The sequence below is a fragment of the Camelus ferus genome, chromosome 19 (assembly GCF_009834535.1).
Source record: "Camelus ferus isolate YT-003-E chromosome 19, BCGSAC_Cfer_1.0, whole genome shotgun sequence".
NCBI lineage: Eukaryota > Metazoa > Chordata > Mammalia > Artiodactyla > Camelidae > Camelus > Camelus ferus.
The window spans coordinates 2084478-2101111 of NC_045714.1; the positions used below are offsets into that span (position 1 = coordinate 2084478).

The 16634-nt window shown below is 47.7% G+C and overlaps 1 protein-coding gene and 1 long non-coding RNA gene across 2 annotated transcripts; both read right to left on the reverse strand.

Annotated features, from left to right (window-relative positions):
- Positions 1-1260: 1260 nt before the first annotated feature.
- Positions 1261-16634, reverse strand: TOMM34 (translocase of outer mitochondrial membrane 34). The gene is made up of 7 exons (XM_014566719.2): positions 16364-16634; positions 12537-12636; positions 11209-11361; positions 10588-10757; positions 7578-7725; positions 2406-2532; positions 1261-2162 (listed from the first exon to the last, which is right to left on the reverse strand). The coding sequence occupies exons 1-7, from the start codon at positions 16488-16490 to the stop codon at positions 2058-2060; spliced, it is 930 nt and encodes a 309-aa protein (XP_014422205.2). The 5' UTR covers positions 16491-16634; the 3' UTR covers positions 1261-2057.
- LOC116657817 lies at positions 2540-6469 on the reverse strand. Its single transcript, XR_004312946.1, has 3 exons — positions 6459-6469; positions 5240-5247; positions 2540-4869 (listed from the first exon to the last, which is right to left on the reverse strand). It is a non-coding gene; the product is annotated as an uncharacterized LOC116657817 (long non-coding RNA).

Consider the following 16634-nt stretch of genomic DNA (forward strand, 5'->3'; position numbering starts at 1 on the left):
GGCTTGGGCTGTAAGGAACAGAACCCCACAGTGTGCCAACGTACACAGAGTTGTGCGAACCAGGCACCCGAGCAGGACTACCTGTAACAGCCCGGGAGGCGCAGCTGCCCCCCACCGGCGGTGCTGAGCAAGTGAGCTGAAGCGCAGGGGCCCAAGTGTGACGTGCAGGGCAGGTGAACACCCTGGAGGCAGCAGCTGCTTCTATGCTCCAGGCTGGCGGACTGAGGGGTTGGGTGACAGCTTGACTCCTGCAGAAACACTTTAGGATGCCTTCCCAGGGCGTGATCTTCCTCCCCTACGGGAGGAGGATGGCTTCAGGTTGTGCTGGCCTGCCATTTATGTTTTCATTAGTAAATCAAGATACTTGCCTTATGGACCTCGTGAAGAGAAAGGTAGTCAGTTGTGACGAAGTGCCACCTCTAAACCTGCCTCAAATCAGGTAAGAGTCACACCTGCTTAGGACGCAGCAAGAAAAGGCATGCAGCTCCCTGCTGTGAAAAGGTCCCCAGGCCAGGCCCACGGAGTTTCTGTGACTCTAAAGTCCACTTCAGGATGGAGGCCTGATTGTCAGAGGGCAGAGACCCGGCCCTCAGACAGGGCGGAAGCTTCGTGCTAACAGCTGACTTGCGCAGCACCGAATATGACGGGGCAGCAGAGGGACAATAAAAACCTTGTTTGCTCTGCTTTATGGAGTGGTCAAACCTCTACTCCATTAAGGAGAAGACAGTTTAACCCAGGACACAGCCCAGGAAGGGGAGGTGGCCCTTTGTTCTGCCCAGATCCTCAAGCCTTAACCCCCACCGCCTTCTGTGAGGTTGAGCCGCACTTCCTGGTCCCAGGCCTCCCACAAGGGCCTTCGCAAATGCTGCTCTGTCTGCTTAGATTGCTCCTCGCTCCCCTGTCTTCAGCTGCTGGCCCCCCTACAGCAGAACTCAGTTCAGACTTCACTGCGTCAGGGACCCCTTTTTCTCCACAGAGACACCTCCCTACTTAGGGAAAGTGTTGAGTGACCCCTCCTTTAAAACATGTAAGTCACTGCAGTTTCACTCGTGTGATGAACCTCTGATGCCCCACTGGACCGTTGGCCCCCCCAGAGCAGAGGCCGTGTACCTGTCCCCTGCTGTCTCCCCAGCGCTATACACAGGGCCTGACCCACGCAGACATTCCAGTAAACTTGTTCAAAGAATGAGTGAATGCTCAATAAGCAGTTTTTTAAAAAATTACTGCAAAGTTCCAAAATGAACCAAAGTTGAAAAAGCATAAAAGTTCAACAGACATTTATGTAGAAGACGTTTGATGCAACAGCTTAAACACGCAGTTCAACAAAATCAGTCAGTTCAGTTCAAATTAACTTCAACATATTACAAAGAATGAACAAGCCCAGAGGGGCCAAAAGGCAAGTCCCTGCAGGGAACGGAGGGACACTAACTTCAAGGAGGCCTTTCTCCCCATCCCACCTTCAGAAGCAGCAGCCTCACCTCTGGGCTCTTGAAACAGCTCAGGCACCTCCATGCAGGCAGCGGCAGCACACAGCCCCAGACAATGCCAGCCAAGAGGCAGGGTCTGCATCCCTATCAAAGGAGGGCTTGGCCAAAAGGCACTGGGGCTCAGCACACGGGGCACTGTGCCAAGAGGAGCAGCCCTGGAGAACCAGCTCAACAGGCTGCTTTGGGTAGAGGTGGGCCAGGGTCTGTAACTGCCCTGCCCCTTACTCCAGCTCAGGCTGCTCAGATGGACCATGGTGAGGGGGCCTGGTGATGCTCGAAGGGCAGCACTCGGGGAGCATGCTGGGCAGAGACAGAAAGAATCAAGGGCTCTGCTGACAAGGACCCGTGTGACCCGCGAGCTGTCTGCAGCAGAGAGGAGTGCAGAAAAGGGAGACCTTTCCAATAGAACATCTGGTTTGTGACTACACTGACCTTAATCTGAACAAGCAGAGCCTCTTAAGGGGTGGGAGGCCATCACCTCTGAGGGGCCAAGGAGGGTGCACGCTGGGTCCTGGAGCAGGCACAGAGGAAGGAGGTCAGGCAGAGGTGTCCTGCTGCCCCTCTGGGTTTTTACTTTAAGCTCCGGTTAACTTCCTGCCGCAATTTCTGTGCAGGGCCATTCCTGGGCTCAATTTGCAGGAGGCTGTTGATGTCTGCGAAGCTGGATTTATAGTCCTAAGAAAAGAGAGAGGGTGTGAGGCTGGAGCCCTGGCCGAGGCAGACCAAAAGGCATGGGCATAGCTGCTGACGTGGCACAGGGTTTTCACACCCCAGCTTGGAGACCTGCCCTGAGTACCTGGGGCCCCTGGACAAGAAGGGACGCGGCAGGTGCCCCTCACCTTGACCTGGCTCTGGAAGTGGCACTGCAGGCACCACTGTCTGTGGCTCTGCTGGTGCCTCCAGTCGGGGTCTTTTTACCTTGAGTGCCTTGTAGGCTTGAGCCCGTCTGTAAAACGCCTTCACGTTCTTTCCGTCCAGCTTGAGGGCTTCCGTGCAGTCCTGCACTGCCTCCTTGTACTGCTTCAGCACCAAATGGCACAGCGCTCTGAGAGGAAAGATGGGGCAGAGGTTCCAGGGCGCCCTCGGCCTCGGGGCCGCCCACCAACCACGAAGCAGTCTGAGGAGTGATCTCCAACACCTACTGTGCTGGTTACTTCACACCTTCTCCAACCCTCACAACCGCCTGATCCCTCTGACAGACAGGGACTGCTGGCTCAGAAGGGCGGAGGGACTTGCCAACATACCACCAATGAGGGGCAGACCTGGGGCTCAAGCCAGGTTAGAATGGTTCGAGATCCTGACCATGTTCAGCGCTATCCTTCTGTCTGCCTCACACTCCTACACTATACTCTTTTCAAGCAAAAAGCAGCTTCCTGAAACCTTCCCCTTGATTAAAAAAAATGTACATACATTTACCTTAAGAAAAAAACACAAATGCTAGACTCTAGTTAATTAGATGCATGCTGACGTGTTGGGGTGAAATGTAAGGATGTCTACAACTTACTCTGAAATGCATCAAAGGTGATCTGATGGATCAATAGACGGCTATGATGAGAAAGCAAATATAATACTTTTTAAAGATGAGGTACAGTTGATCTCATAACAATGTTGATGAATTTAACTGGGAGCTATACAGATGTCCAATGTATAATTCTTTTAACTTGTATTTTGAAACTTTTCATATTCTGCATCAGTAGGGGAAAGGTATGTATGTGTATCTTTCTCATTCAATTTTAGTCCTTTTTCCAAAAGATAGTCACTAAAAACAAATCAGTCATCCATTTCACCTCGCTGTTTTCAACAGGTGCGGAGTATTCACTTGTATGCACCATAATTTATTAATTCCTTATAAGTAGATTTTTTTATTGCTTGCAGTTTATAAATGATGCTACCATGATCATCCTTGTGCATCAATCTTAGATGCCTATTAGAAGGCACTGCTGGGTCAAAAGATACATGCATTTAAAACTTTGATTATTACCAAAATGCTCTCCAAAAGAGCAGCTGACTCTTCAGCAACATGGGTTTGAATTGCACAGGCAACTTTTTTTCAATACTACTACAGTACTACACGATCTGCACTTGGTAGAATCCGCGGATGTGGTAGAAGTGCAGATGTGGAAGGCCAGGCCGACCGGAAACTAGAGACTTTCTGACTGTGCAGAGGGTCAGCGCCCCTAACAGCTGCCTTGTTCAAGGGGCAAGTGTGTTTAGGACAGTTACTGACTGAGCCTATTTTCCCGCAACTACACCAACCCTGGGACTCAACCTTTAACTTCTGCCAGTATGAAAGAAAACAGTGTCTGTTTTAATGTAGCTGCTTTAAGTATGGGTAAAGCTGAACATCTTATCTTTACATAAGGTTTCTGTAATCTTATGAAATAAAATTTATCCACCTTCCCCTTGAATGACTTCAGTGGGTCCTCTGTCCACCACCACCACATGTAATACCTTCCCCACTGCAAGCTAATTAACCCACACAGCATTCTAGAACTTAATGGTTTTACTTTTTACATTTGAAACTTGAAGTGATCCCTTAGAATTTATTTTAAAATAAGGAGTGAGGGTAGGGATTCAGGTTTCTTTCCAGCCAACCTGACACCATTCACTGGATAATCCTTTTCCCCCACTTTATCATACACTAAATCCTCTTCTGCTATTATTTTTTTCTGATAAACTAGGGAATTAAGACCAAGAATTAAGAAAAAATGTAGTTATTTTTAATAAGAGTGCATGGAATTTATAAATTAGAAAAAGCTTCCCCTTGTATCAATTTAAAAGTGGGCACAAATTCTGTGGCACTCTTCCCATGGAAGGGGTCCTCTGTTCCCTCTCCTTGAATTTAGGCAGGTCCCGTGACTGCTCTGACCAGCAGAGTATAGAGGAAAGGACCCAGTGTGAGTGCCAAGCCTGGGTCACAGAGGTCCTGGAGCTTCTGCCCTGGTCTCTGGGAACACTTGCTCTCGGAGCCTTTAGCTGCCACATCAGAAGCCAACTACCCCGAGGCCACCATGCTGTGAGGAAGCTCAAGCCAGCACATGTGTAAAGGCTGTCAGGAGAGAAGAAGAAGGTTCCAGCTCGCTCCATCAGTTCCATTCCTCAGCCACTTCCGCCATCCCAGCCGTGGTACCAGATATGCAAGGCAAGACCTGTGATGACTCCAGCCCCAGCTACCATCTTATGGTAGCTCCTGAAGGAGACCCTCAGTAAGGACTGCCCTTTCTGAATTCCTGGCTCACAAATCAGGAGCGAAACAGAATGGCTGCTGTAAGCCACTAAGTTTTAGAATAGTAGTCCCTGATTTAAATCTGAACATGGAAGTCTAAGGAAACTGAAGTGTTCCCCCAGGGGGCTCTGACAACTTAAAGAATTAGCTGAGTCTCTGGGAAGTGGAGGAAGCACAGTATAAGCACTACGTGCTATTTGGTGACTTCAGAATATAAATGTCGTTAAGAAAATGATTACATACGCGTTCTAAAGATTTTATTTATGATGTTGAAAATGCATAGCTTTGGCCTATAAAATAAACAGCCTTGGTTTCTGGTAAACAGAACTGGATTTTGTATCCAGTCAGAAGGGCTGTCATTACAAAGGAGTCTGGGAGGTAACATGAGTGAGTGAAAAGAAGCCCGAGCTTTGGAGTCATAAAGACCCGACCCAAATCCCAGCCCTCCCAGGTATCAGCTGTTTAACTTTATGATCACTAACTCTGAACCTGTTTTGTCTTAGGTAAAATGGGACCACGACCTAACCTGAAGATCTGTTGTAAGTATTAACTGAGACCCTTCTGGAGGCCCATTCGGGGCCTGACAAACTGTAGGTGCCAAGGACCTGAGTGGTGATGTCTGCTCAGGTATCAACTGCACAAAGCCTGACGTGATGCACTGGTCCATGCAGGTGCGTACGCACGAAGTGGAGCACTAAAATGGCATCCAGGACGTGGTGTAATTTCAGCCACAATGGACAGAAAATTCAGTTATGTATAAAGCTATCAGTCTCCTAAATTAAATTTATAAAAGCAATGTAATTACAACCAAAAGCCCAAGATATGGCTTGGAATTTGTCAAAGTGAGCCTAAGATTTGGCTAGAAGAACAAACCTGGGAAAACAGCCAGGGATGCTCTGATTAAGAGTAAGGAAATGACCAGTCCTACAAGATATTACAAAGTAATAGTAACGAAACAATGTGGCACAGACACATCTACATGAAAACCAGTATCTGAACAAGACACTGTCCTGAGTGTGGTAAAAACCCAGGAAAATGGGTTACTAGGGGTCTCTAGCAGTATGAGGCAAGCCCGGCCAGAGAGCCCCCAGGAAAAGGAGCTGGAAGATGCTGCTGCACAAACATGGAACAAACAGGCTCCAGTCCTTTCTCCCAAGTTAGCCTGGCGGAGGACCCCTGGGTTCAACAGTCAGTAAAATCAAAATGGTCCAAATTCCAAAATTCAAGCTTTAAAACTAAAAGTTCCCTTTGCAGCTCATTTGGCAGCAAAACCTGACCTGCTCTTAGATGAGGCTGCTTAGTCTTTCTTTAAACCACCCCACGTGAGTGTGGAGTTTCCCTGGAGGAATACTAACAATTAACTTCAGCAAGCTGCCCCAGACCCTACCGGAGCATTACATGACTCAGTCTAAGGACCACTGTACTGTACCAAAATCTGAAACACATTTTATCCTGAGTTTTGGATAAGGAATGGTGAGCCTACAGGAGATCCAAGATTTTTTGAACTAAAGAATAACATGTGTATGTTGGTTGGGAAGGAGGAAAAGACAAAATTTATTCATAAATGTTTTATAAGAAATGTTCAGGTCAGATCTGGTCCCTTGCTGAATGTTGCAAGCTTCTGACAATAAAATTAACGGACCTCACTGGAGCCAGGTTCCAATTCTGTCTCTGCCATTTACTGGCTGGGTGGGTTGAGGCAAAGCCCTTCGTGCTCTGAGCCTTGGTTTTCCCGACTTTAAAACAGGAAGAGCACGTACTACCAATACCTTTGAGCACTGATGCAGGGCAATGACTCCCACGCAATAAAAGGGCGGTGCCCGCAGTCCCAGGCCTCACTGTCAGTGGTAAGAATCACTGACCACTGACGGCAGCTCAGGGCACAGGCACTTTTATAGCCCCTCAAGTCCAACCTCTCAGGCTAGACTGGACCCCTGTCTCTTGCTCACATCAGGCAACAGTTACTTTATACCCTGGGCTCTGCCCTGGTGCTCCCAGACAGCCAGTCCAAAATATCTAACCAGAGGGTCTTGGAAAAGCCGTGGGGTGAGTCAGGGAAGGTGCAAAGGCTTTGACACTTGTGTTGAGGTTGTGTTTCCACAGTAAATCCACAGCTTTTACTAACATCCTGTGCTTATCTGAGTGGTTAATGAAAATTTGGAGGGTGGGGGCTAACGAGCCCTGGCTCCCCGTGGGCATCCCTCAGTTTCTACCTCTTTGAGAAAGTGAACGCCACTGGCAGCGCCCATCTCATGGTGACCGAAACAAGCGTAAACGTGCATTTTGAGCTGTAACATACAGGCATGCTTTGTTTTACTGTGCTTCACCAATATGCTGAAGATACCAAAATTGGAAGGTTTATGGTAACCCTGTGTCGAGCAAGTCAACTGGTGCCATTATTCCAACAGCATTTGTTCACTTTGTATCTGTTTCACATTTTGCTAATTCTCACAATATTTCAAACTTTTTCATTATTATACTTATGGTGATCTGTGATCAGCGATCTGTGATGTTACTACTACAACTTGCTGCTCACACGATAGTTGGCTATTTTTAGCAATAAAGTATTTTTAAATTAAGGTATGTACGTTGTTTTTTAAGACATAATGCTACTGCACATTTAACAGACTGCAGTATAGTGTAAACATAGCTTTTATATACATGAGGAAACCAAACAACTCGTGTGACTTGCTTCACTGCGGTATTTGCTTTACTGCGGTGGCCTGGAACTGAGCCCACAATATCTCCGAGGTGTGCCTGTACTGACTAAACGCTGGGATGCAGAGCCCGTCACAGTCTCAGAGAAGACTATGGAAGAATATCCGGTGTCCTGAAATCCCCCAGGCCAGCCGTGTGGAAGGTACCTGTTGCTGTACGTGGCGGATTCCAAGTTACTAAACCAGAGGCTCTCACTGTACTTCTCAATTGCTTGCTTATGGTTCCCCTTCTTTACAAGCTCATTGCCTTCCTCCTTCAGAACTTTGGCTCTCTCCACATCCCCAGCAGAAGGCACTAGATACAAATTCAGAAGAGGAAAAAACCATGGAGCAGGTGCCCAGCTGAGATCAAGAGCTCTTGGACACTGTTCTAAGCTGTCTACAACCCTCTGTCCCCAGAGGTTTTCTGCTCTGCGTAAAGCATCCTTCCTGAGTAATGATTACTCCAATCAATGGCTTCTGTGAAATTAAACACAGGTTTTCATTCAGAAGAGACCGGGGACTCTGATATAAACATATTTACACACACACAGACTCCTGATATAAACATACACACACATACACACACGCACGCACACACTCATATATACACGGTAAAAAGTAACCCAGGTTCTGGCCTTGGCACTGCCACTCAGTAGCTGGAAATCTTGTGTAACCTACCTAGCTCCTTTGGACCTCAACCTCCTCACACCTATACGGTGGGGGCAATACCTATTCCACACAGGGCTACTGTCAGGGTGAAATCTGAGACTACTCGAGAAAGTGCAGAGCTCCCTATAAATTTAAAGCAGGAGAATAAACATTTAAATAAACAAACATCTGGTAAAGAAAGGGTGTAGCTTCCAGGCTTTCAGAAAAGGGCAGAGGAGTCCGCTACTCCTCAGCCGTTTTGGTCTGAGACTTTGGGTGCCCTCCCGCACCTGACACCTGCAGCTCTGCCCCCGCCTTCAGGAGAGCAGGACAAGGTGAACTTCAAGCCCCTGCACCTGGCCTCAGGGCCCTTCACTGCGAGGCCCCGATTAATCATTCTAGCCCCAGCCCCTGTATCACTCACGTTTTCAATTTTTAAAAACTATCTTTATAAAATACTGAATATTTATGACAAGGGTAAGGTTTTAGGAATAGAACTAATATCCTTGAACTCTCCCCTCATGTTAAGAAACAGAACATTTACTAATACCTTTGAAGCCCTGTGAGCCCCTCCCTAATCAATCCACCCTTGGAGGAAGCCATTATCCCCAATTCTGTGCTCCCTCCCCATCCTCTTTTTTTTTTAAAGTACATATGATAGTATCTAGAAACCACTTACTGTTTACTTTGCTTCTTAATTTCAAATAAAGGAACACATAATTCTGTGTAGTCTGCTATGACTTGGTTTTCTTTTCACTCGAGTTTCTATTCCTGAGAGTCACCCATGAGGGTGCACACACCTGTAGCTCCTTCATTCTCACTGCTGCGATGCAGCAGATTTATCCGTTCTCCTGTTTACAGATTTTTGCTTTTTGCTCTTACCAACACTCTGCTCTCAACATCCCTGTACACGTCTCCCTGTGCACATGCGTATGAGTTTCTCTAGAAGCAGAGCCAGTGGGCTGCAACATGCCCCACGCCACTGGCCACCAGCGATACCCTGCACTTCATCCTCTAACTCCTTCTACTGTTTCTGCCAAAAGTCCCCTTTCCTCTCACCTGAAGAACTCACTCTTTAAGGTCCAGCTTCACTTGTCACCTCCACTGCCACCTTTTCCACGAACCTTTCCTCTACTCCCCCAAGCACACTGATATCAGTTCCCAGTCTGAACCCCTCAAAGACTGAAGCCCCTAGCGCACGTGCTCTCCCTCCTGTTTTAAATCACTGTTTACGTATCTCAGTCTCTCACTGGACTGAGAGCTCCCTGTGGGCCGCTCTGCGCCACACCGCTTAGTACAGAGCCTGGGACACACGTGGCTGCGACTCTGAAAGAATGAAATAAATGGTAGGTGCACCGAAGCCGGCTAGTTCACTAGTGCCCCACCGTCTCACGCTAGGGAGGAGTGGGGAACACTTGCCAGGCTCCCACAGATCAGAGGGAAGGCTCCCCACGGCCAGACAGGCTTCCCCCTGGGAAGGGGAGTGACTCCCACCCCGCCCATACACCCGTGGCAAGGCTCCAGCCCCGACCCCTCTGTACCTCCTACCCTCAATACCTAGCCTGCTGGGCTGGGAGAAGCCCCCGGGAGCACTGTGAGAGTTTCTAGAAGCCTGTACCTGAGGAGTGGCCTCTGTTTTACAGCCTAGGTGGACGGTCTCCTGTTTTGGGCCCCCTGGCTTTGCTCTCCCTTCTCTTGTTCATCCTCTTCCAGGGACGCATGCAGTGCGTGTTCCTGGGGAAGCGTCACCCTCGAGCTACGGTAGATACTTCAGTGGAGCAGACGGCTGAGGGCTGAGCTAATCACAAGATCTCAGGCTCCGATCACAGTGACTGGTTTAGGGAGTGGCCTGTGACCACAGAGGCCAGAATAAGATGAGCTAGGGATTTTGGGGAGACACTCTCTTTCTCAGGGACCTATCAGAAAAAAGCCCTTTTCCTCTCCCTCTAGGTCACGAGGCATGCATGGCACATGGGCGTGAGGCCGGGAACCGCCACAGCTGCTGCACTTCTCAGGAGGGAAGGCTGCCCGGAGACAAAGCCGACACACCCCGGAGCAGAGAGCGGAGATGTGCAGAGCAACGGAGTCAGGGTCCCATGAGGCAGGGAGCTGCGGGAGCACACCTTGCCTGGACCTGAACTCTTCAACACGAGCCAATAGGTTCTCTTTCATTTCACCACATGGAGTTTTCTGTTCTTGCAACCAAAAACATCCTAAACGATACATCCCAAGTGCTGCCAGAGGAATGAGACAGGAACTAACAGCCTCCACCTGTGTGCCAGGGTGGGCGCTCACCATGCCTCAAGTCCCCTAATCCTTACACCTGTGCGGCAGGCGTTCTCATCGCCTGTTAGAGCTGAGCAGACAGTCTCTTAAGAGGTTAAGGCTTTTTTGTTTTGTTTTTTACTTTGTTCACAAGATTTTAAAAATAACTCTTCTTAAATGAGGCCAGTTTTTACAGGATTACTCTAAAGAAAGTGGCTATGGAGAGACTGCACGTCTCTTTGGGCAGGAAGTCACAGCTTACCTCTGCTCTTTGCAGCTGTGGTTTCTTTGGACTTGCTTTCAGCTGTCTCTTTGTGGTTTTCCGAAGGCAAACACTCCCACCTCTTCTGAACTGAAACAGGCACCAAGGGGATAGAGGGCAGCTTCAGGCGCCACTCGGGCCCGAATGAGTCCATGAGAGCTCTGGTCATTCTGGAAAGGCAGGGAGGATTACAGAGAGGTTTCCAGCTGGGTCAAGAAGATACTTCTCCTTTTAAAAGCCCAAAGGAGGTGTAGGAGAGCCAGAGTTATCTTCCCTGGTTTGAACCATCTCTTTATATCGTTCAGACGCACAGCAGGAAAGGCACCGGAGCCTGCCACCCGTAAAGTCTTCTCAGGTCAGCCACCACGATGCTCCCTCCTTGTCTGGCCTGCGCTTGGTCACACGACGGCAACTTCAAAGTTAAGGGGTCATCTTCTGACCCCTTAAAAACCTGCCAAATAGGACAGCAGATTCTCCTCCCACACTTTCTCTGCGTGACCACTAGGAATTTCTAAGCCTGGCCCAAAGGGATGCCCCCAGAGGACGACCAAAGCAATGTTCCAAGTCAATCAGGGACGACAGGACGTCCCAAAGAGACTGCCCGCGGGGACTTGGGCTCACCTGCTGCTGCCTTCCAAGGCCGATGTCACACTGTCATTAATCTGCAGCACCGTCATGTAGTCAACATAGGCCAGGGAGTACTTCTCCAGGGCCTCATAGGCCGACGCTCGCCGCAGCAGGGGCTTCATGCTGAAGGGAACCAAGGCCAGCGCTCTAGGACAGGAGGCAGAAATGTCATCTGCCTGGTGAGTCACCAGGGCTCCCCTCGCAGCATCTTCCAGGCAGGGTCATCTGCAGCATTCAGTACATGGGAGGTCACTTCTGGCGAAGAGACACTGCTAAGAATGTCAAATCTTAGAAGAGGGACTTTTCAACTCAGACTGAAGCGGAGAAGGGAAAGAGGACAGAGACGCTGTACTATTGTGAAATGTGTGTGCACATGCACCAATTTTCACAGCTGCGATCCCTCCGAAGTCAAGAATAAGTGTCTTGTAGCTTTCATGGTTCTATGTTTTTACAGAGTGCGGCCGGGTCAGGATAAAAAAAAAGAGGCTTTGGAGTCAGAGGGACGGCTGTTTGAATTTCACCTCTGTCACTAATCATGTGACCCCAGGCAAATCACTTTATCGCCTCAATCTTCTACAACCCAGTTCAAGGCTGGGAAGGATGGGAAACTTACCCCCCACCGAATGGTCATGAGCACTCCAAGAAGGAAACCTACACAGGGCCTGAGACAAAGCAACCGAGCACAGGCTCCACAAGCGTGCACACCTCTCCCCTCCTCTCCGGTCTCCCACCAGGGCATGACTCTAAGGCAGTGTCACAGGGGGTCAGATATGAGAACACATTAAGGTATGTGTGCTAGTTTAGCAACAATCAAAGGAGGCAATATCAGACTGGCTTGAAGAAGAAAGAAGTATGAAGAATTGTTTAACGTCCTCTTCGTCTGGTCATTGATGGATACCATCTTCTCCCCTCTCCTTGCTTCTTTCGAGGCTATCTATTAACCTCTGTCCCTCTTTCTCTCCCTTCCTCCCCCTCTTCCTCTCTCATACACATCAACCCCAGAAAACACCTGAACAAGCTAGTCACTAGTCTGCAAATCCACCTCATCCCCAGGTCCCAAATCTCACAGAGACTTTAAGGCCTACCTCTAACTGCCCACCCTACTCCCTTTCAGCAGCAGAGCTGAGACTCCAAAGACATAAGTCAGGGGCCACAAGGGCCAAAGAGAGCTTTCTATTCTCAGTGAGCTGGTGACACTCAGTGACACATCCTGATATCTATCACAGATGTAATGGGTGGGACCAGCCCAAAGAAAATGGCCAGATAAGCCCAGCCCCCTCTTCCGAGCCTCCAGGCACCCCAGGTGAGCCCCGCCCACTCACGAAGTACAGTCTTTGATGCAGTCTGTGCAGTTCCCGTCCTTCAAGTGGCATGCTGCCCGGTTGGAGTAGAGAACACTTTCTTTTTCTGGGTCCAAAGAACCTGCCCAGGAGCAGAAAGGGTGTGATTATCAGGCTGGGAAATGGATGCCTCAGGACATCAGGGGTGCATTTCACACCCTGAGCTCTCTGGGCTTTAGTAAAGGCAGCAGAGATGACTGTAACCCGATCAGGCTCGTTGGTCTGATGGACTGGCAAGTTTGTCACAGGAGCGAGCTTCCTGTTATTCCCAAGGATCCAAGCATCTGCTCATTCAATTACTCCAGCACTGAACTTGGTACCAAGCAAAAGATCAAAATGAAACAGCTGGCTTCTGCCTCAAAGAAATCCATGCTGTTAACTACTTGGCGTGTGTGTCTGTGTGTGTGTTAGTTTTACTACAAGAAGCATGTAAACCCAATATAGAAAAAAAAGAGAAGAAAACATGATAAATGCTATGATAAATGGACTGAACAAGTGTTGCAGGGAAAAGTTCTCTGGGTCTGGCAGGACTGTGGAGAACTTAATCAGGGGAAAGACTCAAGTTATCCCGTGGGCAGGAGAATTATCAAACATCTCCCTGAAGGCAGTCCTTATCCTCAGGAATCTCAGAAGCTCAAGTCCTTTACTGTCACCACAACAACTTTCACTTTTAAAAATATTTTTTCAACCACTTCATATCCCCTAGCATGGGCCATAATGAAAACAAATTAAAAAATGGAAATAATCAAGTGTCAACCCAGTGATTCCATTCCTAGGCATATACCCAGAAAAACTGAAAACACACTCTTTTGAAAATCGTAAACACGTAGAAAACAGTGTAACAGATACTTGATATCCATCACTAAAGTAAGCAGACATTCCATTTGTTTCCCATCTTTTTTATTTTTGATATGGCTAAAGCTCCACTCATTCCCACCCTTATCCTTCTGCTCCCTCCCCAGGCCCCCAGAGATCGGCACAATCCTGAAGTTGTATGTCACACCCTCGTGTGTGTCTGTACACCTTTATTATACAGGTATTCACAGGAAAGACACAATATCATTCTCTAATTTTTAAAGCTTTTCCTAAGTGGCATCATATTGCCTCTTCTTCTGCAACCTGCTTTTTTCACTAAGAATCATGTTACCCTACTGATGCATGATATCTTTCATTCAATACCAAACATCATAAAATAATAACTTTTTTTTTTCTTATTTTGCCAAGCCCTGAGTGAGACAGCAAAGTACAGAGATAAGTAAAATATACCCTTGCCCTTAGGGAGAAAGCGCAGGTATTCAAAACTTGTGATCCATCTCAAGTCGCCAGAGCATGGTTGCTCAGAAACAGCAGTGGTGCAGTACAAAGGACATCAGACCCTGCAATCCAGCCTGTGGTCCTGCGCAAGTCATTCAATCCCCTTGATCGCATGTGCTCACTTATCACATGAAGATATCATTTCAGACTTGCTGAAAGGGTTCACTGCGTTAGGTTGCTCTCTGCTGTCCTTCCAAGATCAGGAAAACTGACCAGAGAAATCAAGGGACTTGCCCATAAATTACAGAGAAGCAGGATCAGAATCAAATTCTGGTCCCCTCCTAAATCAAGACATCAGGCCAGCTCTTCTCGGGACCCAGAATAAATCTATAAAAAGCCACAAGTTTTTCCAGACCAGCTGGCATAGGATGAATGAAAAAGGCAGAAATATCAATACCTCAGACTCCTGAGCAATTTTAACAAGTTGAGATGAGGAGGTGGGCCTATAGAGAAGTGTTCTAGGAAAAAAGACCAGGGCAAAAGAGTGGCTCGAAACTGCAAAAGTTCAAAAGAAAAAGACTGGAATTTGAAGAGGATTTGGGAAGAAGTCCAGTAAAATGATTTAAACTTTGGACTTGGGAATCACTGAGACCCATATTCAAATCCTGCCTCCGACACGTCTTCATTGTGTAACCCTAGAACAGGCAATTTAACTCTTCTGGATCCTTCATTGATAAAGCATCTTACCCACAAGTAATTATGGAAAAGGGATAATATTTGATAAATACTCAACAAATAGTAGGCAAGGAAATGAGAAAGAGAAAGAAGGCAAGGGAAATAAGAACTACAGAAAAGGGGTTCCAATGAGGGCTCTAGGATAAGACATTTTTGGAGAGGCTTTGGGCAAAAGGCAATATGGTCGGCCAAAATGAGCTGGAGGCTGGGAGAACTGTAACAACATGCTACTCCTCTGTTTAAAACTCTCAAGGGCTTCCCATCAGGAAATAAAATGCAAAGTCTTCACCTTGAACTACTGTGAAAAAGGTAATAAGGTTCTGTCTGTGAAAATGACCTCAAGACTTACTACTCCCTCCAGTGGCTCCTGAAATACACGTCACTAATTCTGTCTGGGACCTTTGTAACTACAGTTCCCTCCACCTAAAATGTTCAGCACCCAAAACTGTGCACTTGGCTTCTTCTCACCACTCAGATATCACCTCAAATGTCACTTTTTTCAAAGAAGTTGTCCTTGACCTCCCACTCTTTATAAGGAACTCCCCAGTCAAATCTATCACATCACAACATCTGTCTTCTTCAGAGCCTTAATCCTTACAGCCCAGTTCTTGTTTACTTCTTTACTAGCTTTACTAGCACACCTGTGCCCCTCCTCTCATGCATGATCCTTGAAAGAAAGGACCTGCTCAGTCGTATTATACACTCTTTACATAAATGTGCAGAACAAATGTTAATTAAAGACAGAAAGTTGAAGAGGAGGAGGGATCACAATGAGGCTTGAATATTAGAACAGCGTAAAACAGGATGGTTAAAAAGCAGGCAGCTCACACCCCTATCAGGAAGGCCGCCATCAAAAGAATAGAAAATAAAGTGTTGGTAAGGATGCTGAGAAGTTGGAATCGTTGCGCCCTGTTGGTGGGAGTGTAAAATGGTACTGCGATTACAGAAAATGGCATTAAGGTTCCCCTCCCCACAAAATAAAAACACAACTGTCTGGTCCAGCAATCCCACTTTTGGATATACACTCAAAAGAATTCAAAGCAGGAATCTTTCAGATATTTGCACGCTAATGTTCATCATAGCCAAGAGATGGAAGCAATCCAAGTGTCCATTAAAGGATGAAAAAAGAAAATGTGGTATATCCACACAATGGAATATTATGCAGCCTTAAAAAGAATGAAATCCTGCTGCATGCTATGACATAGCTTATAATGTCAAGGACATTATCCAGTCACAAAAGACAAATACTGTATTATTCCACCCATTTGAGGTATCTAAAGTAGTCAAGTTCACTGACACAGAAAGCAGAAAACTGGACAGCAAAGGCTAGAGGGAGAGAGGAAATTAGTTTAGTGGGTACAGAGTTTCTGTGTTGCAAGATGAAAAAGTTCCAGAGATTTGCTGTACAGCAACGTGAAGATACTTAACACTACCGAATTTTGCACTTAAAAATGGTTAAGATGGGAAATTTAATGTCTTTTTACCACTATATAAAAAGTGATAAAACATCTATTAATATGGCAATGTTTCTGTTATGTCTTTAAGTAAAAAGAACCAGTAATAAAAGCATATTACAATAATAAAAAAAAATGCGGAAAGAAAGGCCAAGTAAGTTTCTCCTAGAATGCCAAAGGTGGGGGTGGGAGTGGGGTGAGGCCACGGGTTAATGGGCAGGTGGTGGGAGGGCCTGGTGGGCCAGCTGGCCGCGGGGAAAGGAAGCCCCAGGCCTACCGGGCCAGAGCGAGGTCCGGGTACCTAGGGTCCAGGGAGACAGGAGGGAGAAGCAGGCCTGACGGAGAAACGGGGGGCTGGGGTCGTACCTTGCGCCTGCAGCGCCCGCAGCGCGCGGCTGTAGAGCGTGGCGGCCTCAGCGAACTGGCCGTTGCGGAAGCTCTGGTTGCCAGCGGCGCGGAGCTCCTCCACAGAGTCCGGGCGTTTGGGGCCCATCCCGGGGCCGGGCCGGTAAACTAGGGGGCGCCTCCGTTCCTGGCGCAGAGACGTACCGAACGGCCTCCGGGCGGAACCACAGGCTGCAAGTACTTACGTCCCACTAAGCGCAGCGAGGGTGGGGCCTGTGGGGACCCTAGGCCC

What these genes read in the sequence shown, in the direction of transcription:
- TOMM34 (XM_014566719.2), bottom strand. Translation starts at nt 16,490, where the DNA reads ATGGGCCCCAAACGCCCGGACTCTGTGGAGGAGCTCCGCGCCGCTGGC. An exon ending in GCCTTGGAAGGCAGCAGCAG is followed by an intron (nt 10,758 to 11,208) that starts GTGAGCCCAAGT and finishes CTGCCTTTCCAG; the next exon opens with AATGACCAGAGCTCTCATGG. An exon ending in AAGCCTACAAGGCACTCAAG is followed by an intron (nt 2,163 to 2,405) that starts GTAAAAAGACCC and finishes CTCTTTTCTTAG; the next exon opens with GACTATAAATCCAGCTTCGC.